The sequence below is a fragment of the Myotis yumanensis genome, unplaced genomic scaffold, assembly GCF_028538775.1.
Source record: "Myotis yumanensis isolate MYYU_CA2020_CCGP unplaced genomic scaffold, mMyoYum1.0.hap1 SCAF_16, whole genome shotgun sequence".
NCBI lineage: Eukaryota > Metazoa > Chordata > Mammalia > Chiroptera > Vespertilionidae > Myotis > Myotis yumanensis.
The window spans coordinates 28,477,861-28,499,320 of NW_027223767.1; the positions used below are offsets into that span (position 1 = coordinate 28,477,861).

The following is a 21,460-nucleotide window of genomic DNA, read 5'->3' on the forward strand; positions in this document are numbered from 1 at the left end:
AAGGACCCCGGGGAACAGGCCTAAGCCGGCAGGTAGACATCCCCCATGGGTCCCAGACTGCAAGAGGGCACAGGCCAGGCTGAGGGGACCCCCCCCCCCCCAAGGGCACAAATGTCGTGCACGGGACCTCTAGTAACTAAATAAAAGCAAATTTTTCAGTGAAAGCTAGCAGCATTGTAAGTTCCAATAATGAACAAGTTCCCAGGATGTTCTTTAGTTTCCTCTTTTGTCTTTTAAAAAAAAAAATTGATTGATTGTTTTGGTGCTAGAAGGTTGGAGGAAGATAATGGAGAAAGCACCTACTTGGGGGAGGGGATGAGAAAGGTAACTGGTTAAACTAGTGACTGCTAAAAAGGTACACAGAACCAGTTTTCCCTTTCTTCTCTGTTTTAATCCAGTGCACACTCGCCTCCACCCCGTGGGTATCAACAGTTGCTAAACCCCTTCCAAGCACCGAGAGCAAAGACTGACTTGTGCCAAGAATTTTGCTCATGTTCTCACTAAGTCCCTAAAACAACTTGGTGAGGTAGATGTTGGTGTTCCGGTTTTACAGATAAGGAAATTGAGGCTCAAGTTATTCACTCACTCACCTAATGTCACAAGACAAAGCAATCGATCAGGGTTTCTCTCCAAGGCCTGGGTTTTTTCCACTACTCCGCCCTGCCTCCCTCCCTCCACCCTGCACAGCAAATTCACAGATGTGTGTCACTGCCCGGGAAGGTAAGAAAACACTGCTCAGGGCAGTCTCCAGGGGCTCAGCACAGTTAGCTCCTTCCTCTCCAGCTCATATTGTGATGCAAAAGGGCTGGTTCCCTTCCCCCCCTAACCCCCAGGCCTTTGTCATTTGTCCTGCGGCCTAACCGCTCCCATCTCTACCCTATCCCACACACTCCAGGACCTGTTTCCTAAGTCTCAGCCAGAACATTATTTTACAAGGACACTCGCCAACCTTGAAAGACGAGGTACCCTGAGGCAAAGAAATAAAATTATTGTAGTTGAACAGCATGATAGTGCAGCGCCATCTAGTGGTGCTGGGGCCCACGGCCCAGGCCCTGACATTTTCCAACAATCAATACCTCATTATTAACCATCATCACGACCTGGTGTTTACTTTTGGAGAAATGTTCAGTAGCAAGGGATGCCCATGCACTTTTCTGCATGTTTCAGAAGCCTGCGATCCTAAATGCCACAATGACTGTTACACAGTGTCCTGCCCCAGAGCAAACAGGAGGGAGCGGGAATTGATTGTCTATCTTTTTCATCTGAGCTGCTCACCAAAAACAAAGCATCCCTTGAAGCCACTGACCTTTCACTAACTGCTGGGAGGAAAATGCTTGATAAATAATAAAGAGCCCACTACTGGATGGTGCTTAGAAGCATCTTTTAATTAAAAGAACTGAGCCACTAGAAGGTCAGGTGACTGACATTTAAGTTCCAGTCCAGTAAAAGCATCTATCGAGGGTAAAACTAGACTCAAAATGTAATTGCATTGTCAGCTAGCATTCGACAAGAATCCCCTCTCTGTAATCTGCACAGATGGAGGGGGCAGTGGCTGCTACATTTTGTAGGGGACATAACACTTAACTTCCTGCCTCCTTTGCCTTCCCCTAGCAACCTTTTCATCTTCCTGCTGCAGCAATAACCACTTGTCTGGCTCAGCATCTCCACAGATGCTGCTCCAGGGCTGGGCTCATCCAATCAGAGACCCGCCTGCCATACTGAGCGCTACCCTAGCAGTGACATGAAAGCCATTTCTTGTCTTTTCCACAGGAGAGCAGGTGCCCTTCCTCCATCAGCCAAGGTGACCTCAACCAAGTTGCTCACTGAACCTGCTCAAGCATCCGTCTCGCTGAGCACCCTCAAAGACTCAAAACACGCAGCTAGACTAGCTGGTCGGTCCTCCACCTTTTGGCTCTTCTGGAATAGAGTTCAGGAGCACAGAGACCAGGAACAAAGTAATAGCCCTACCCCTTTACATGACTCACCTTCTCTTGTTCCTAGCTCTACAGTCCTCTAGGTGAGGCCAGCTTGTGTTAACTATCGCAGCCACATCATGTCACATACCCTTAGCTCCTATGCAGGCAGGAGAACTGCCAGCCCAGTTCTGAGTCTGGCATGGTCAGAGCTGAGAGCTGGGAAGGACGGATGAGGCCCTGCACTCCCGTGTGCCTCGTCCGGATTCCCAAGAGCAGAGGCAGGCACCCGTGCGAGCCTCCGAGAAAATCTTATCATCCCACTGGGATGACTTTGTTTAAAAAAAGAATCCAGTGAATGTTTTTAAGTAGTGAGCCATCATTTACTTAGAGAAAGGTATCATTTTAACAAAATTAGGAATCCCTGGGAGGCACCGATCTTTTTTCTGTAATAACATTTTCATTATCTGAGAACACTAAGTATTATACAAAATTACAAAAAGAATTGGGCTTGCCTTTTAAGGACACACAAATCAAGGGTCAGGTCTATCCAGCAAAAGCAAAAAGAGAACTCTCTGAAAGCTGGAGAATCCAGGGCCACTTACATGGGCCTCGCCATTTAGACAATGGAAGATGTGGGACCTTGTTCCCTTTGCTGGCTTTCTCATTCCTCCTGCCCTTTAACTGAGAGCATTCCCCTGGCTCAGCCCCAACATCTGTGTCTCTCTACACTCCCCTTGGACAGCGCATTCATTCTCCTGGCTCCAATGCTTCCTCCCCTTCTCCCAACACCTGACCCATCTCACTGTCTGCCACTGGAACGTTGCTCTGTCACCTCTAACGCAGTATGTGAAGTACTGGAGCTCTTCCCCATCTGTTTGTTAGTGATGCTATTGACCTGGTCACTCAGGCTTGTAACCTTGGAATCTCTGCCTCCCACTGGAATGGCTGCTCAGAGAACAAAGTCTCTTCTTCTCGCCTCCGTTGCCCACTCCCCCAACCACATTCTTTATATCACATCTGGGCAAATCTTCCTTTAACCTGACACTGTTTTCACGATGGTACTTCCTCGTTCAAACTTTCTTATACCCAGCTGAATCCCTCTGTAGAGTTTCTGAGGCCACCGTGATCAGATCCCATCCTACCTGGTCAAACCTGCTTTCCACTCCTCCTCAAGAGCCAAAAAAGCACCTGTCACATATCTTACAAGTGGGCTTTGCATTCGTTATACCCATTAATTCTCACGATACTAATTAGAAGCTCAAGAGACCGTGACAGGCACGAGGCCACACCAGTAAAAATGGAGTAGCCAGAACTAGAACCCAGATCTTCAGCCTCGTCTTGTGCAAATTTCACTGTAACCAGGACACATGCCCTTCAGCTCAGCAAACCCAAGTGGAGGGCCTACTCCTGAAAGGCTGTGCCATGCCTCAGTGGGCTCAGTGGGTAAGAACTTCTGCCCTTGTTGACACTCTGACGTGGGAGAGAGTAGCTACGTCTCTGGAACGAAGACCAGGTAAATCGGGCAGGAGTCCAAACAGTGGGCCAGGTGTGCCGGCTGCGGGGCAGTGAGCGCAGTCTGGAAGGGGCTCGAGAAGTGATGTGAACATTAGGTAAAACTTCTGAGCGGAGGTACCATTTGAAAAGGACAGTGAAGGCACAGTGGTGGCAGGGGGTTGCTCCTGGCAGCAGCAGCCACACACGCCACTTCAAACCCCCAAATTCCGCCTCCCCTTCAAGGCTCTCCGTGCAGTGTCCCCAGACTAGTCCATGGCCCATCTCTCCCCCTGACTCTCCACCATACTCTCATGATTATAAGGATTCCTGTTCATCTTATTATTTTGAAAGTCACGCTGGTCCTCCCAGTTAGATGTTAAGCTCCTTAAAGGCAAGAATGAGGTTCCACCCCCAAACAACAGAGTCCGGGACCAACAGTGGGAAGAGTTCTGAATTCCCCAAGTGACTTCACACCGTTCACTGGGCTTTGGTCACTGGGATTCAACAAAAGATGGTTTGCTCTACTAGTAATGGTTGGTCTCTCCCCTTCTACCAGGCCCAGGCCTTCCTCGTGAGTCCCAGTCTGGCTTAACAAGATCCTGGTGAGTGGGCATTTTCATTCACGGCTGGTGGGAGGCTAAGTGAACAGTTTCCATGGGGGTAATAACAAAATTGAAGATGAGCTATCTCTTGACCCAGCAATACCACTAAGAATGCACCCCACAGCTATACCAGCCTATTTGCAGCACAAGAAAATATAAAAACAACACTTTTGTCAACTGGGCTCTGATTGGTCCACACAAAGGATCTCTGAGACATATTAAGTGGAAAAGCAAGGTACAGGACAGTATGCAGTGTCCCCGTGTGTATGCCCAAAATATTTCTGAAAAGGAAATGGTGATAGCAGTGGCCTTGGGGAAGAAAAAAATGGGTGGTTGGGGGACAGGGGTGGGAGTCTGGCTGTCGCCTTTAAATTTTGAGCCATTACATGTATAATTTTTAAAGAATTATGCAACAAAGAGCTTTTTAAAACTCTTCAACATTATGGAGAAACTGCCCTTTATTGTTTTTTAATTGTCTTATAATGTTTTGTACTTTTCACTGTACATTTCTGAGATTTATTCTTATATATTTCCTATTGATATTGCTACAAATGGTATTGCAGTTAATTTAAAAAATAAGAAACTGCCAATTAAGCCCCAGAAACATCAAGTTTAGAGAATGAGTGACCCCTGACTGTTCCTCTGAACAGAACCATCTCTTCCACCTGCTAAGTCCTCCTCCCAAGGTCTAGTCTGGCATTGAAACCAATGGTTGCCTGCTGTTGAATGGGTGAAATGTGCTGCCCCACCTAAAACAAGCATTCCCAAAGCAAGAATTGCAGAGATAAAGGTTGGGGGAGGGGCAGTGGGGGAAGCATATGGCTGAGAAGTGCTTTTGCCTCACGTAGTCACTCACCTTCCATTATCTGAGCACCATGTGCCAGGAGGTGTACAGGCTGAGATGTGTGCCCCACCCTTCGTCTACCTGGAGATAGAAGTGACTGTACACAAAGAACACAGGGTAGAAAATCTAAACAGGTTTTAAAATACGAAATTTCTGAAGTAGTTTATTACCAGTACCTGAAAACCACTTTTCCTACTCAGCTTCATCACAAATGCAAAGGGGCCAATCTCAGAGCAATATGCCACTTACTATTCTTTATTTTTTTCAGAGGAAGATAAAAAAATCAATGATCTGAGAAAATCATCGATCAGCTGCCTCCTGCACGCCCCCACCAGGGATTGAGCCCAAAACCCAGGCATGTGTCCCAACCGGGCTCATGGGTCAACACTCAACCACCGAGGCACACCAGCCGGGCTCCTTGACACCAGGGAGGCCGGTGGAGAGCATCATCTGAATTGGCTGGCTCCCTCTTGGCAATCCAAGAGATGCATCTGGATTCAGTGTTGAGCTGGATGTAATTATTCACTCATTCAACAAAGCCTACTATGTGTAGGCCTGTGCTAATTGTCTCCAGCAGAGCCAATCCATGAGATTAAAGTTATAGTTTTGGCCTTTGGCTATTTTCACTGATCGGTTCTCACTCTTACCGCAAAGCATAAGTCAGGTTGGCCTCTCAAGTTGAAGGTCAATAGTTCCATAGCAGCAAGTACAAAGAGCACCTGCACATAGAAACAACTGACCAAGGAGCCACATTATATGTGTAAGTAAAAGTCTGATGGGTCCAGAGAAGAGAAACATACCAGAGAATAAGAAACAGTCAGCCCACATGTTGTTTTTTAAAAAAAATTTTAATTTTTTGAGAGAGAGGAAGGGAGAGGGAGAGAAACATCGACGTGAGAGCGACACATGGAACGGCTGCCTTCTGCACACCCCCTAGGATCCCGGGGATCGAGCCCTGATCGGGAATCACACTGCCAAGCTTTCCATGCGCAGAATGATGCTCAACGGCGCTGTACCAGCCAGGGCGCCAGCCACATGTTAACACCAAAACCCAAGCAAACCTGCTCAGAATGAGTCCCATTCAAACTGCGCTTATAAAGGTTTCCTGGTGCTATTTACAATGTTAAAGTAAATTTACATTATAAGCAGCTAAGGAATTCTTTGTTGAAGAGCGTCCTAACATAAAAGTTCACATAACTGCTTCTTTCAAAGCATGATACTGAGCTTTATGACAACCTAGCAACAGGAACTAAAAGACGGCAAACATAATGCCTTCGAGATCCAGAAACATTTACACAGCTTAACTGTTGAAAATAGTTCAACATTCATCCAGTGAGCACAGTTTGGATGTCAGTACACGTGGTATACAAGTTCTTCAGGGAGGTGAGGGGCCTTTCGACTGCTCTTCTGGTGCCTCCAAATGCTGGTCCTGTTGAACTTCCTTCAGAGGCTGGATTTTTTCCAACAAAGTTTGGAGTTTGACACCCGTGGGTTCAGATTTCGAGGAAATGTGACTACTGTCCTGTTGCTTAGAAGACCAGACAGAAGTATGTCACAAAGATGTTATTTTCACTCAAGTATTTGGCTGAAGCTATATGATTTAGGCACATTCTATCACCGACTCAAAAATTTAACATTAATATTTCAGGTCAGGGCGAGGGCAGGCTAGAAGAGGTCAATGGGGGGTGGGGGGAGACATATATAATACTTTCAATAAAGATTTTTTAAAAAATAATATTTCAGGTCAAATTCTGTTCTAAACAAACAAAAACATGATAAAAATCTCTACAGAGGCACAATTTCAAAAGCCCTAATGACAACTCACTTGTTCCAAGTCTCAGTCATAACCACAAAACTCCAGTAGATTCTATCTAAAAGTATTGGACCTGGAGTTCAGGAACATGAGCCGAGGTTGGGGAAAGAAAACCAAGCCTTTCTTTAACCTCTGACAAGAAGACAACTAATCCTAATAACAATTTTGATAATAAAATACTCACAGCCCTTGCTTCTCCTACTCGTCTTAAAATGACACCTTCTGCCAATAAAGCCTTCCCTGCTTCCACAAATAATTTCTCTTCATCTGTTTCTCCAAGTTTCTGTAGCTCTAAGTACTTCTCCACAAACCTGGAATTCCAAGCAGTCATGTCTTAGGTCTGTATACTGAGAGTTGTCAAAACATGCTGTTACACAGTGTCAAGCATTCCCTTAACAGACCTCCTTATAGAAACACTGTTCTCGAATACAATTCAACAAAAATCCTCAAGCTGATAACTACATTCTTAAAAATAAAAAACTAACTCCCCCAGGGTTTATAAAATGGCTTACCGTTGACAGGTAGACTTGAAGTTTGGGTTGAACAGATCAAAAGCTTTTTGACCAGATCCATAGGTTGAATAAAATTTCCTGGGAAATACAAACAGCACCATATAAGTCTCCAATTATAGATCATGGCCAAGAACAAACCAAGAAATAACTGCTAGGCCCTGAGGAGTTCATTATAACATCACCTACACAGCCCAAGCCTAACAATTTTTGGGTTTTGTCTTTAAGTTGTGCATGCACATGGTAAATACGTCAAATGTTACACAAAGGCATCCAGGGAAAAGGGACACTCCTCCTCACCTCTGCACCCCAACCCCCCCAGTTCCCTTCCCAGGAAGTAACACTACCCAGCTGCTTGTGTATCCATCCAGGAATATTCCACTAATGTACACGCATATAGGCACCTATCATTCCATTTCCAGCCACATTGTTTAACCTCAAGGATTGTAAGCACTATTCCATATCTTGCCTTTTTTTAACTTAATATTTCTTAGAGGTCACTTTAAATCAACGCACGCAGATTATTTCCAGTCCTTTGCTATTCTAGACAGCACTGCAATTTATTTCTTAGTGCACTGTGCAACTAAGTTTGTGGAATAAATTCATAGGCATGGTATTAGGTCAAAGTATGAGCAACTGCCAAAATGCTTTCCAAAGCATTTGTGCCAATTTACACTCACACCAGTAGTATATGACAATGCCTATTTCCCCTGACCAAATTATATTTTCCAACTTTATGGTCTTTGTCAATTTGATAGGTAAAAATTATAACTCATGGTAGTCTTGTCTTTTCTTGTGAAACAGACTGAGTATCTTGTCATGTTTAAAAGCAAACCCAGCCCTGGCCGGTTTGGCTCAGTGGATAGAGCGTCGGCCTGCGGACTGAAAGGTCCCAGGTTCGATTCCGGTCAAGGGCATGTACCTGGGTTGCCGGCATATCCCCAGTGGGAGTTGTGCAGGAGGCAGCTGATCAATGTTTCTCTCTCATCGATGTTTCTAACTCTCTATCCCTCTCCCTTCCTCTCTGTAAAAAAATCGATAAAATATATTAAAAATAAATAAATAGATAAATAAAAAATAAAAGCAAACCCAATTTCCTTTTCTGCAACCTGTCCATGTCTTTGCTGATTTCCATTTGGTGGTCTTTTTCTTATTGACTTATATGCAAACTTTATAGCAGTAAAAATAAGATATTAGCCTTTTGTCATACATGCTGCAAATTTTTCCCCAGTATATAGGCTGAGTTTTTATTTTGCTTATGGTACATTCTTTATGCAGAAAATTTCAATATTCTCATTTATGGCTTCTGGGTTTTATGTCATTCTTAGAAAGGTCTTAATCACTCAGACTATTTGTAAAGTTCTCCCATGTTTCCTTCTAGTATTTTTATGATTTCACTTTTTTACATCTAGGTTTTGATACCTCTAGAATTTAGTTTGTTGTTATAAGTTCTTAAAAATATAAAACACCATCACCCCCCACCCAAAAGCCGCAAAGATAGATATTCAAAAACTATTTAAATACAAGGTGTTATTATTTTGGCATTGATAGTAGTAAGAGAGCGAGCTATAAAATATTCCACATTGTCCTATCACATAAATTATGTTAATGTATAAGTGAACCTGGAAAGCATGCTGACCATGTGCATCCAATGCACCTGAGCAGAAAAAAATGTTGAAAAAATACTTAATACCCCAAAGACCTTGTGGCCTATCCTGAAAATTTCCAAGTAGAACAAGAACATACTTGTTTTCCTACTTCAAAGGAGTATTGTGTGGGGAGGAAAAACACCCTCAAATGAAAGGTGCCTGGACTTCCATAGAGAATATAACTATAAATTCTGTTTTCTTACATCCAGGAATAGGGGTAAGGATAAGGAACATGTATTAATTTCAGTTAGGCACAACCTCTGATCTTAACATTCAACAGAAAAGAACCCATCCCGATTCCCGGCATAACACTAGCTGGCAAGTATTTGAGGGAAAGGGCTTTGTCAGTGACCTCCCAGGTTGCTGCCTCTGAATCTCAGAGGCCACGTGACTAAAACGGAGAGAAGGATGCCTGCCTTGCAGGGGTAGAGTCGGGCCAAGTAAGACGTTTGTTAAGTGCTTAGCAGGTGCCTGATGCAAAACAGATGTGCAGAAACAAGTACCTGCAATGATCCGGCAATTGCTGGACTCCATATTCTACTTCTCAGAGCTCCCGTCTCTCACGTGGGGGAGGGAATTGATTCCCTCGTTTTGTACAAGACCTTCTCCAAGGGCAAGCCCGGACTCACTGTAAACCTCTCCTCCCGCGGTCCCCGCGCACCCTCCGGCACTCACGCTCTAATCAGGTCCTCGTGGTAGAAGATGTCCTGGATGGGAGCTTTGGCTTTGCCGTATCGCAGGAGGGGCCTTCGGAAGACCGGCTCCCTCAGCGGGGGGAAGGCGTGATATATGTCGAACCAGAGGGGCTTCTCTTTCAGGACCCCAGCCCGCATGAGGTCCCGAGTCCTTAAGGAAGGAAAATAAGGAAGGTCAGCCCGTTACAACCGCCTCAATCAGTCTGGTCACAGTCTGGGAGGGACATCAGGAGATCACGGAGCCGAAAGGAGGCGGAGCAGGGTGTCCCCACCTACAGGTAAGACAGTTCCATACTCCCGACCGGCCTACCCGAGCTGGGGGTTAGGCCCTTCTACACCCGTGAGCGCAGCCCACTTCCTCGCCCCGTTCCTGTCACGTCACATGCACACACGGCTCAGCCAGACCCGGCCGCCTCTTCCCAGAGCCCTCCGCTCGGGGAAGGGCGCGGTGCGATCGTGAACGTGGAAGACAAGAAGGTCAAGGAGTGACATCCTCCAGCACAACCGTTCGGAAGCAGGAGAGAGCACTGCAGGCCTCCCCCGGCGCAGACACCTCGCCCGCCCGGCTCACACCCACCCAAGCGGAGCCCCCGCCCGGGGGGAGGGGGGACCCTCAGCCCATCCAAGCTCCGAGCACGCACCGCGAGAAAATGCTGCCCACCGTTTCCAGCCGGCTGCCCGCCATGGCCGGAGCCTCCGACCCAGCGCGGTTAGCGGCGACCGGAACCGGAAGCGCCAGCCGCCGGCAAAGGAGGCGAAGCTGCTGGCCGAGCGGCGGATCTAGGGCTGACGCCGCGGCCCCCGCCGGGAGGGCGGAGCCAGGCAGAAGCAAAGGATTGGCCGAACTGGCGCGCTTGTCGGCTACTTGCCGGGTTCAGACAGGAGCACTCGACAGCCGAGCCGAAAGGGAGGGCGCGAGCCAAAGCCCCGCAGAAGCTGTAAATGACCGATCTAGGGGGAGGGATTAACGCTAGTGCAGCGGTTCTCAACCTGTGGGTCGCGACCCCTTTGGCGGTCGAACGACCCTTTCACAGGGGTCGCCTAAGGCCATCCTGCATATCAGATATTTACATGACGATTCATAACAGTAGCAGCATTACAGTGATGAAGTAGCAACGAAAATAATTTTATGGTTGGGTCACAACCTGAGGAACTGTATTTAAAGGGCCAGAAGGTTGAGAACCACTGCAGTGGCTGCTTTAGCCCGTCTGGCCTCAGGGAGACCACTCCTCTTAGGTGGGGCCGCGCAGTGGGCCGGTGACGAGGTGAGAGACGCAGCCCACGTCCTACGGGAGCCCCCAGGAGGTCTCCAGCACCAGGCCCCACCTGTGCCTGTTTTGGTTGGAGTCACAGACGACGCAAAAGGAAACCGAGGCCCGGGGAGGGGAGGCACTTGCCCAGGGTCACATGGAGTCCAAGCCTCCGGCTCCTGCTGTTTAGCGCTCCCCACTGAACCCTTGGGTCCTGGGGCGCCACTTGCATCCCTGCTCATGAGGATGCTGCCAGCAGCTAATGTTTCCGCCCGGAGGAGGCGTTGCTGCCTAGCTCCTCCTTGGAGCTTGAAAAGTAAGAGTGTGCGGAACAAATTCCAAGAAGGAAAATGAATAACCAGGGGAAAGTCACCTGTCACAGTTATCTTTTGGCCCAATAACCATACTTTGGGTACAGCACCCCCATAGAAATTAAAGCACAATTTCATGGGGATAATTGTGCAGGGATCGTCATTTGCAGCATTGTTTGTGGTGACAATAATAATAAGTGTGGCTAATGGGAAATGGCTGGAAAATCATGCTTCATATATTCCTATGGATCCTATGCAGCTATTAAACGACTTAGTTTCATATATATTTACCTAGATCAGTGGTTCTCAACCTTCCTAATGCCGCGACCCTTTAATACAGTTCCTCATGTTGTGGTGACCCCCAACCATAAAATTATTTTCGTTGCTACTTCATAACTGTAATTTTGCTGCTGTTATCAATCGTAATGTAAATGTCTGACATGCAGGATGTATTTTCATTGTTACAAATTGAACATAATTAAAGCATAGTGATGAATCACAAAAACAATATGTAATTATCTATGTGTTTTCCGATGGTCTTAGGCAACCCCTGTGAAAGGGTCGTTCGACCCCCAAAGGGGTCGCGACACACAGGTTGAGAACCGCTGACCTAGATGCATGCCCATGACTTAGAGTTAAATGAAAAAGGAAGTTTCAGAGAAACACCTTTAGGGGGGCCCTAACCTGTTAAAAGACAAAAGAAAACACTTTGCAGTGTATGTGTTTGTGTTTGGAGGAGGATAGAAACGTGTGGAAGGTCACAGAAGGCTGTGAATTTTACTCCTGGTAAAATTGCAGGAGGGGATGGGAGAATTTTTTTCTTTATTTATCCCTCAGAGCTTGACCTGTCAAGAGTTTGTATTTATATTTGAACTTTTGAGTCACATAAACATAAGATGTCTCCTAGGAGCCCATCACCTTTGTCAGCAAGAAAGAGGATCTAGTTCTCCCAGTCTCCCTGCTCTGTGGGAGGCTGGCGAGGAGGAGGAAAGGAATGTGTGATGAGTAGTTAGTGCTTGTTGTGTTATCTTACTGAATCCACACACCCACCCACTAGGTGGCTATTATTATCTTACTTATAGATTAGAAAGTGAAGCCTTAGGGAGTTAAGTCACTTGTCTGATAGGTAACTGACACAGCCAGGCTTCCAGCCCAGCCCGGGCCCTTCCCAGAACTCCACACTGCCTCCTCAGCGAGGCCTCAAGCTGGAGACTGGTTGACAGAGGAGGTCAGGCAAAACTGACCCCAATGGCAGGGGACAGGGTGATGTGAGGCCCAGGACTAAACTGAGAGGTGTGTGTCACTGCTGCCTCAGGGCCCTTGGGAACAGAGAAGAGAGAACACAGCTCTGGCCACTGGGCTAAGTGTGGAGGCTCCCGTCTCCCAATCCTAGGAGGGTCTAGAACAGGGGTCCTCAAACTTTTTAAACAGGGGGCCAGTTCACTGTCCCTCAGACCATTGGAGGGCCGGACTATAGTTTAAAAAAAAACAACTATGAACAAATTCCTATGCACACTGCACATATCTTATTTTGAAGTAAAAAAACAAAACGGGAACAAATACAATATTTATATTTGCAGGTGGCCTGCAGGCCGTAGTTTGAGGACCCCTGGTCTTGAAGACTGTGCTGGAGGGAGAGCAAGCACGCTCCCAGCTAAATATAGTCTTCCCAGGCCTCATAACAAGTTTCTAATTCCGTCCAAATCAGAGCTAATTGTCAGCCCAGGCCACAGACACACTTCCCTTCTCCCACTCAGGCCTGCCCCCCCAGAGGCCACTGCAGGTACCGCCGCTAAGGAATTAGAAGGGTTTATTCCACGTTCAGGGAGGAAACCCAAAGGCCCAAACCCTCAATAGGGGAGGAATTTCAAAGCAAGAATTTTCTCGAAAGATTCTGTCTCCAAACACAACTACACCCTGAGGTGCTGGGGGCTAGGACTTCAACATAAGAATTTTTGAGGGGCGCCATTCAGCCCATAACGTTGGAAAACCCATAACATTGGTAAGTTCATTCGCCCACCTAGATCCACAGGGACGCTGTACCCTTCTCCCTGTCCTGTGTCCCAGGAGGCTGACTTGTATGGACTGTACCCCCCAGCCCCTTGCCCTCTGTTTCTAGTTGAGTTCCAGTTGGTACTGCCAGTGGGAGGCTTTGGTAGGGGGCTGGAAGGAAGGAAGAAGAGTGAAGCCAAAATCTGCTCCCCTGAACCCCTCCCCGCACAGTCCAGGAACACGAAGTCCCAGCTCCCACCACACAGCCTCTTCACACCAGGTTCCAGTCACTGTTCCTACCTTGTCCCTTCAGACTTAGACACAGCAAACGGTGCCCCTCCGTTACTAGCCTCGGAGTCTAGGCCATCCCCTGTGGCTTCCCTACACTCTGCCCACATCTTTGTAAATAATGCCCCCGGGAGTTTGTCTGACAAAAAGAGGAAGCGCATCCCCAATAGCAGAACAGCTTTGGTCAGTGGAAATCCCAGCATATTGATGAAAGCATTAATATTGCTACTCGCCTTTGGCAGAAAGCCAGGATCAGGGGGAATCAGCTGTTGCTTTCAAAGAAGAGGAAAGCGATCGTATGTATTCCACACACAATCAAGGGGCAGGAGGATTCCGGCAAGGAGGAAGGTATTCGGAAGGTATTTCACCTCCAGGCTGCAGACACTCAGCCAGACTGGGTGACTGTGTCCCCAGGACCTGCTCCCTCCCTCCCTCAGCTTATCTCTCTCACAATTTGGTGTTGTAACTGTTTACTTGTCTGTGTCTATCTAACTGGGCCTCTCTGAGGGCAGGAATCAGGGCTCTTATCTCTGCCTCTCACACCCAGTCTGGTGCTTGGCTCAGAGCTGGCTCTTCGAAAGTGTTTTCTAGCGAACAGCATGGACGGAATAAAGCTAAATTAGAATAAATGAAGATGCAGCCAGCTCAGTTCTCCTTGCTGCCTACTCACATCCAGCCCTCTTTCCTGGAGGTCTTACCCAAAGCTGTGATTGAATGGAAATAACCCTGCACGTGGGCATTTCCAGTTCTGGCTGTCCTCTGTGCCTCAATGAGGGACAGATCTCTTTTACAAACCTCTGGGCCTCAGTTTTGTCATCTGTAAAATGGGCATAATCATAGCACCCACCATATAGCCTTGGTGTGAGGAGTCGGTGGGTTAACACCTGCAGAGTGCTTAGAGCAGTGCTGCTGCATAGTAACTGCTCAATGGGAGTGATAATGATTTCTGACCATTCTATGATGCTTAAGAGCAATAAATCACAATTTATTGAATCACACCTACAATTAAATCACACCTAGCAATTTGCAAGACATTTTCACATAGCTGCCCATTCATTTCTTCAGCAAACAGCAGCTCTGCCCCCAAGGAGAATGAGTTCAGGCAGAGGAGAGAGAAGCACGGTAGAGACCTACACCTGCCCTGGGAGGTCTGTATGCTCCTTTTGTAGCCAAGGAAACAGGAGCTGGAGTACTCCAGCTGGAACAACACTCTGGCCTTTTATTATTGAAATCACTCTGCTGGAGTTTTCCCAGCGGGTGGGGACCCTTGAAGGCAGGCAGTTCTGGGCTGGTGTGGTGTGGGCCCTTCTTTTCTTGTGAAAGGCAAAGCAACTCAATCTTTAATGTGCACCTGAACCTCCTGGGGTTCTTGGGAAACACAGATTCTGACTCAGTGGGTCTGGAGTAAGGACTGAAACTCTGCATTTCTCCTTTTTAAAAAATATGTGTTTTTATTGATTTCAGAGAGAGAAAGGGAGGAGAGGGAGAGAGGAAGAGAGGAAGGGGGGGGGGGGAATATATTGATGAGAAACTTCTACCAGCTGCCTCCTACACATCCCCTACAGGGGATCAAGCCCGAACCCAAACCTGCGACCTCCTGGTGCATGAGACCACGCTCAACCAACTGAGCCACACAGGCCAAGCTGAACCCTGGCATTTCTAAGGTTAATGTCAATGGTGACCATATCCACAGACCACACTTTAAAAAGCAAGGTTATAGCAAGGCAGACTCGTGCTGAGTTTGTACTGAGCTTCCCAGCTCTTTAGTTCAGAGTCCCTGGAATAATTCTTTTGACCTGATAAGGAATTGTGACCATCTACTCTCCAGAAATGACAAGCATGGGAAATGCTGGTTATGTGGGGCCTGAAGCTTGTATAATCTTAGTGGCCCTTTTAAGAAAAAAAATCTTTGTTTTGCAAATTTTACAAAATATAAGACATGTGGACAGAGTAAATTCCCTTTGTTTGGCTCAGGCCAAAGAGGTACTCACATCTTCCTTCTGAAAAAAATGATGTTTGGCCTCTCAGTGGCCAGCGACTGACACTTGTGAGAGATAACCACCAGGTGGCAGTAGATTTACACAGTCCCCTCTACCCCCTCTCCTGCCTCACTCATCAGAAATTTCCAAATTTTCCTCCAGCTGCCCCAGCCAGTTAATACAACAAATTAATCTATGCTGTGATAAAAGGGCAAAAGGAGTTCATGTGCTTCTCTTTCAGTAGCATATTTTCCATTTAATGGAAATGATAAGAGATTGTTTTCTAAACCAGATAAAGAATGATTAATAGGTGAGTCCCAGCCACACTAGGGTCATGTATTACTATGGAGATATGTTTAAACAGGGGGACCTTTCTGTGCTCCACAAATTGCACCTATGCAGGCATTCTAGATCTTACCACATGTTCCCCCACCCCAATATATAGGTTAGTGTTTAGGCACCAGTTTTAGAGTTCAGCTGCCAGGGTTCAAATCCAGGTACTACCACTTACTAAGGATGATGTTAACATTTCTGTGACTCAGTTTCCTGATCTGTGAAACCAGAGTAAAACCATTGATTTTTATATAATCGATGGGGATTAGGCAAAATAACATTTAAAGCACCAGAAAAGTGACTAGCATACAGTAAGCACTCGTAATCAGCTCTCATCTTCATCATCCCACACTTTGCCTGCCTGTTACAAACCAAGTTCTTCTCCTGTCTTTCCTCCAACCTCAACCCCCTAGCAGGTGCCTCAAAGAACAGAGGGAGGATTGAGACCCCAACCTGGTAATAACCACCAGGCCAGGTTTTCTGGGCACAGTGTTCTCCAGATTTCATGACCTCCCCTCAAGTTGGGGCTGAACCCTAGGGACAGCAAAGCATACAAAAGGGGAGGGACACCGGCTGGACCAGACTCCAGATAGCCTGGCTCAGCATTTTTGCAGGAGATAAATCGGTGAGTATTGCCTTGTGCTTACCACGAGCCCGGGATCTGCAGGTGAGCATGGTGTGTGAGGGCAGATGGCTGGGTGGTCATCTGGCCCAGCCCAACTCCTTCCTGGGACCTGTACACACTGCCTGTCATGGACAGAGGCTTCCTCTCCTGCACTCCTGTTGGATTCCGTGCGCTTTCTTCGCCTTCTCTCCCCACGCCCTCCTCTGTGGTTCCAATCACTCGCACTCTCATCTACGCTAATAGGCAAATGGTGAGTGGTTCTCAAACTTTGCCGCATATTCCTATCACCTGAGGAGCTCTTCCAATCTGATTCCCGGGCTAAATCCCAAAGCAATTAAACCAGAGTCTCTGGGAATGGGCCCCACGCGTCAGAGGACCAGTGTTCTAAAATAGTGTTTCTCAAGTCTTGATGCACGTGCAAGTCACCTGATGAATTTTTGTTGAAATGCACATGCTGGTTCAGTAGGGTTGGGGTAGTCTCTGCAATTCTGTGTTTCTAACAAGCCCCCGATGATACTGACCCTGGCAGTCCACAGACCAAGCTCTGAGTGGCGAGGTTGTAGAACTATGGTCCTACCACGTGAGCATGTAGCAGAGCCTGGGGAGGGCTTGTGAGGGTCCACCTCAGGTTCAGGTTCAGGAGCTCTAGAGTGGGGCCGGACTACATGCGTTTCTAACAGCTCCCAGTGATGTCCGTGCTGCTGGCCCACAGGGCACACTTGAGCAGCAGAGGTGTAGGGGATGGAGCCAGGCTTAGGAATCTGCTTCCCACCTCGCTAGCTCTGGGATGTTGGGTGAGTTATTTAACCTTTCTGAACTGTCATTACGTCATCTGTAAAGCGGCCATTTACGGGGCTAGGTTAATTGGGCTAACACGAGACACCTAACGGACTGCTTAGTATGCCGGTCCTCCAATTTGATGGCCAACTTGAATTGCTGGAGGAGTTTTCAAAGTAACTAACCCATGGTTGTTGATTTCACTGGTCTGGGGTACTGAGCATCAGGACTTTTTTTTTTAATTACTCAGGCAATTCTATTTGGAGCCAGTACTATGTCCTGGGCTGGCACCATGGCTCCCAAACTTTGTGTACATTGCACCACCGGTTGCTGGGCTGCACGCCCAGAGTTGCTGGTTGGGTAGGACTGAGAACTGTCATTTCTAATACGGTCCTAGTGCTGCGGCTTTGTTGCAGGGATTACACTGGTCCCGGGCTATCAGCAACGAATGTACAGAGCTGAGGTTAGAGGGTAATCTTGGTTTGTCCAGGCCCAAACAGCAGGTTTGGCGCGTCACCAGCTGCCCCGGGTCCACCAATCTACAAGCCCACCTCCGTCTAGGAGGGCGGGGGTGAACCTCTTGGTAGGGAGGGGAGGAGCCTGCGTGGTTTGTCCCGAAGGAGAGGGTGGGGTCACTCAGCTCAAACATGGCATGGGGGCGGGGCGAAGTGGTGGCCTTGGCCTGGGTGACGGGGGCCCAGAAACAAGATGTGCAGGTGGAAGCCACGGGAGGCCTTTGGGCTCCACACGGGAAGAACTTGTTAACGCTGAAAACTACCCCGTCTGGAAGGGCACCCGCCTCCTCTTTGGCGGTGAGCTCCCTGGCGTGGGAGCTGGCCCAGCTGAGCTGGGAGCGGGGGAAACGAGGTATTTGACCTGGAAGATGTCTGCGGGCCCTTTGAAGCCTGAGACTGAACATCCCTGCAGCCTCCAATCCGGCCTTTTCGCCAGCGTTCTGTTTATCTAAGGAGGTGACAAGCTGGCCTGTGGCTGGGGGCTGGCTTTCCTGTCGGTCTCCTTCGCCCATCAGCCAGCGATTTGCTTTCCCGGGTTGGGGAGGGCGGGGAGGCCGCCTCGCAGAGCAAAGCCAGCGGGCGGCAAGGTGGCGGCAGGTGTCACCTCGTGAGAGCCGTGCCGGGGGCTGAGCCTTCAGTTCTTACAGACGCTGCGGCTTAATGGGGCCCCAGGCAGATGGCGCACCGGTGCGACGCTCCCGGGGCCAAACCCTGCGGGACGGGAAGACAGGGTGCAGCCCACGGGGCCGGCCACATCAGAGCACCAAGAGAACACCGAGTCTTTATTACAGGAATTCTAAGAAACAGCCCCAAGAGAAAACCCACACATAGGAAAAAAAGAAAAAGGAAAACACTAATAAAGCAACACACAGACGCGGGGCCGGCGCTCCCCCGCGGTGCGCAGGGTTCTAGCTCAGAGCGTGGCCAGGACCACAGCCCAGGGGCCCTCCTCAGCCCCTCGGGGTCAGGTCCGGCTGGAGCGCGGGCTGCGGGGCCTGGGCGCCCTCGTCTGGCCGGCGGAGGGTGGGCCGCCCCTCCCGGGAGGGCTTGCCCCCCAACTTCCAAACGTGGTCACGTGCAGCCGCGGCGGCGCGCCCGGCCCCTCCCGCACCTCGGGACGCGGAAGGAAAGAGGTGCGATGGCGGGTCGCCTCCGCCTGCGGTCCTGAGCGCCCGCCACGCCCTCGCCATCTCGGGGTGACTTGAGGCCACCCGGCCTCGCAAAAGCCTGGCTCGCGCACTCCCAGCCCCCGCGCGGCCGGGCTGCTTCCACAGTCCGGGGCGGGGCGGGGAGAGGAGGTGACTCACACCCCGACCTGCCCAGGAACCCCGTCTCCCCAGAGGAGGTCGGCGCGCTCTCATCCCTCCCATTGGCAGTGGTTGACGCCGGGTAAGGTTCGCAGAAGCGGAGTTCTCCTGTTCCTCCTGGGATCATTCACCTGGATCTTGGGCTCTCGATAAGGGGCACCCAGCAAGCCCTTCTGCCCCAGGCACCCCCACCCGGACCGATAGCCTCGTCCCCTTGCCCCACAGTCCTCCTGCCTAACCAGGTCCTCCAGCTCCGGGGCGGCCACCTCCCCATCCCTGCTGGGGGTCGTGCCAGCCCTAAGGAGGCAGCCTGGGGGGCCCAGGCAGGGTAGTCAGCAGATGCCTCTCTTTAGTGGCCCATCACCCCCCAGAGGGGGCCCGGTGACTGCCCAGGGCTCTCCCTCCCGGCGCTCTGTGCAGGGTCTGTGCCATAGAAGACAGTGGGACTCAAGGGCTCAAGTGCCCAGAGAGAGCTGGGATTGGGTAGGGGATCAGGCAGTGTCTGTGGCCCAGCAGGGATGACAGGAAAGGCTGGGAGGCAGGGGCTCCACCATCAGGCCCAAGAGCCTCTGGGAGGGTCATCCTGCCCTTTGTGGCGCTCCAACCTTTGCCTGTTTCTGGATTTTTTTTTTTTTTTTTTTTTAAAGAAGGGGTTTGGATCCTGCATTTCCACTCATTGCCCATAGAACAGACTGGCTACAAAAGGGGCCCTGGTTGGCCAATCACCACCCCCCCCCCCCCCCCCCCACCTTCCAGGTCCTTCCTCCAATCACAGCATGCAACTCCGAAGTTCTAAGTCCCATTGAAAGTGGCAGTGGCTTGGCTGGACTGTGGCCGGAGAATCGCTGGGCCTCGGTACTCAAGCACCATCTGTCCGTCTGTCCGACTGCAGCTAGGCTCTTCAACTGGGGGCCGGTATTGCTCTCCGGCTGCCTCCACCGGGTCAGATCATCTCCAGCGAGGAGGAACTGTCATCTAGTAAGGAGAAGGGATGGGAGAAGTCTTTTCCGGTGAAGCCCCGTGGTCCTTCACCACTGGTTCCTGGAGAGATGGTTTTGGGCAGAAGCTACCAAAGACAGAAACCCTCTCCTTCCTCTGGGGACTGTGTCAGCCTTGGAACTCTGCCTGGACACACACACATACACACATCCAAGCTCCTAGAAATGGTCTAACTTGCAGAACACCAGGGACTCTGGCAGCTAGAGATGGAGTGGGAGACTAGAATTCCGGGGGAAGCCGCTGAATGGGAGGGCTGCGAGGAGGCCAAGTGCCCAGCCCTCTGTGGTACAGTAGGAGCTCAGATGAGCCAGACTAGAAGCCTCGGTAGCAGCAGAAAAGTAAATGGGGGTCAGAATTCACTAGGCCCCACGGTCCAGCCTGAGGAGTTCATAAACCTTTAGGACTCAGAAGACCCATGCAGAGAGCAAGGATAAATGAACTAAAGTGTTCTGGTGATGGAGTGAACAGAGTAGGCGCGGTGAAGAGACCAGTGGCTGTTAGCCAGGTGATGAGAAGGAAAAAGTAAGAGAAATGACGTGGGGAAGTCAGGGGGAGAAACGGGCCTTCAGTGCGTGGACATCTAGAGCTAGAAAGACAATCGTGGGCATAGCTGGGGTAATGGAGCTGAGATGGAGATTCAGATTTTGGAGCCAAATGCACAAAAGTATTACTGTTACTGTAAAAGAGGGTGGTGGCCATGCCATGGCGAGTGAAAAGATTTCTCTCTCTCTCTCTCTCTCTCTCTCTCTCTCTCTCTTGCTAATCCTCACCCGAGTATATTTTTCCCATTGACTTTTAGAGAGAGTGTAAAGGAGGGAGGAAGAGAGAAACATCGATATGAAAGACACAATTGGTTGCCTCCTGCTCGCACCCCAACCAGGGCCAGGAATTGAACCCACAACTCGGGTATGTGCCCTTGATGGGGATTTGAACCTGGGACCCTTTGGTGTGTGGGGTCGATGCTCTGATTACTGAGCAACACCGGCCAGGGCAGACGTGAGATTTCAAAGAGGGTCAAGGGCAGAGCTACCAGGAGAGCTAGGATTGAGGGAGTAGGAGGAGTAATGGAAGATGGAAAAGGACCCTGAGAAGATAGATCTCAGGGTTCTGGGGCCATGGGAACCAAGGGAGGGAAGTTTCAAGAAAGACATGGGTACAGTGTGCAGAAGAGAGCACCAGAGGACACAGCACGGGAGGAGGCCTGACCTGGCAGGTGCCAATCTAGGGAGTGGGAGGGCCTGCCAGCCTGCAGTGGGTGAAGGAGGAGGCCACTCTTTTGCAAGAAGGGTGATTTTTAAGATGGGGAAGAGGAGGGCGCAGACTTGAGGAAGGAGCTGGAAAGGGAAAAGCTGGAAGACTCAGGAGAGAAATGATGGGCTAGGTCCTGTGCGGGAGTGGCTTTGGACTGTACGTGTTTTCCCTGGGGACCCATGGGAAGGAGACAGCAGCACCGAGTGGGAGTGGGGGCCTTTCCCGTGGCTTTATGGGAGCCTTCTGGAGAAGTGAGAAGTGTGGGTGCAGCAACGTGAGTGAGGAAAGCCTGAGGGAAGTGCCTGGTGGAG

General features: G+C 49.5%; 2 protein-coding genes and 1 long non-coding RNA gene across 4 annotated transcripts in view; 1 reads left to right on the forward strand and 2 right to left on the reverse strand.

Moving 5' to 3' along the window:
- LOC138994967 (uncharacterized) overlaps positions 1-5,369 on the forward strand; it is a 29,893-nt gene extending 24,524 nt beyond the window's left edge. Inside the window, exons 2-3 of the long non-coding RNA XR_011468502.1 lie at positions 3,967-4,012; positions 5,125-5,369. This is a non-coding gene — a long non-coding RNA (uncharacterized lncRNA). The remainder of the gene's footprint in view (positions 1-3,966; positions 4,013-5,124) is intronic.
- Positions 5,370-5,685: 316 nt separating this feature from the next.
- MRPS23 (mitochondrial ribosomal protein S23) lies at positions 5,686-10,253 on the reverse strand. The gene is made up of 5 exons (XM_070394154.1): positions 10,164-10,253; positions 9,503-9,673; positions 7,182-7,259; positions 6,854-6,980; positions 5,686-6,384 (listed from the first exon to the last, which is right to left on the reverse strand). Exons 1-5 carry the CDS (start codon positions 10,205-10,207, stop codon positions 6,232-6,234), a joined length of 573 nt encoding a protein of 190 aa, XP_070250255.1. The 5' UTR covers positions 10,208-10,253; the 3' UTR covers positions 5,686-6,231.
- An 8,101-nt stretch (positions 10,254-18,354) lies between these two features.
- Positions 18,355-21,460, reverse strand: part of CUEDC1 (CUE domain containing 1) — a 76,045-nt gene continuing 72,939 nt past the window's right edge. For both annotated transcript variants that reach the window (XM_070393507.1, XM_070393508.1), the window contains exon 11: positions 18,355-19,874. The gene's annotated coding sequence lies outside the window, so the exon portion shown is untranslated. The remainder of the gene's footprint in view (positions 19,875-21,460) is intronic.

Excerpts from the sequence above, each read along its gene's own strand:
- MRPS23 (XM_070394154.1), bottom strand. The coding sequence starts at position 10,207 with ATGGCGGGCAGCCGGCTGGAAACGGTGGGCAGCATTTTCTCGCG. Across the intron at positions 7,260-9,502 it reads CACGAGGACCTGATTAGAGC|GAAATTTTATTCAACCTATG; the intron begins GTGAGTGCCGGA and ends TGTATTTCCCAG. Across the intron at positions 6,385-6,853 it reads GAGTAGGAGAAGCAAGGGCT|CAACAGGACAGTAGTCACAT; the intron begins GTGAGTATTTTA and ends TGGTCTTCTAAG.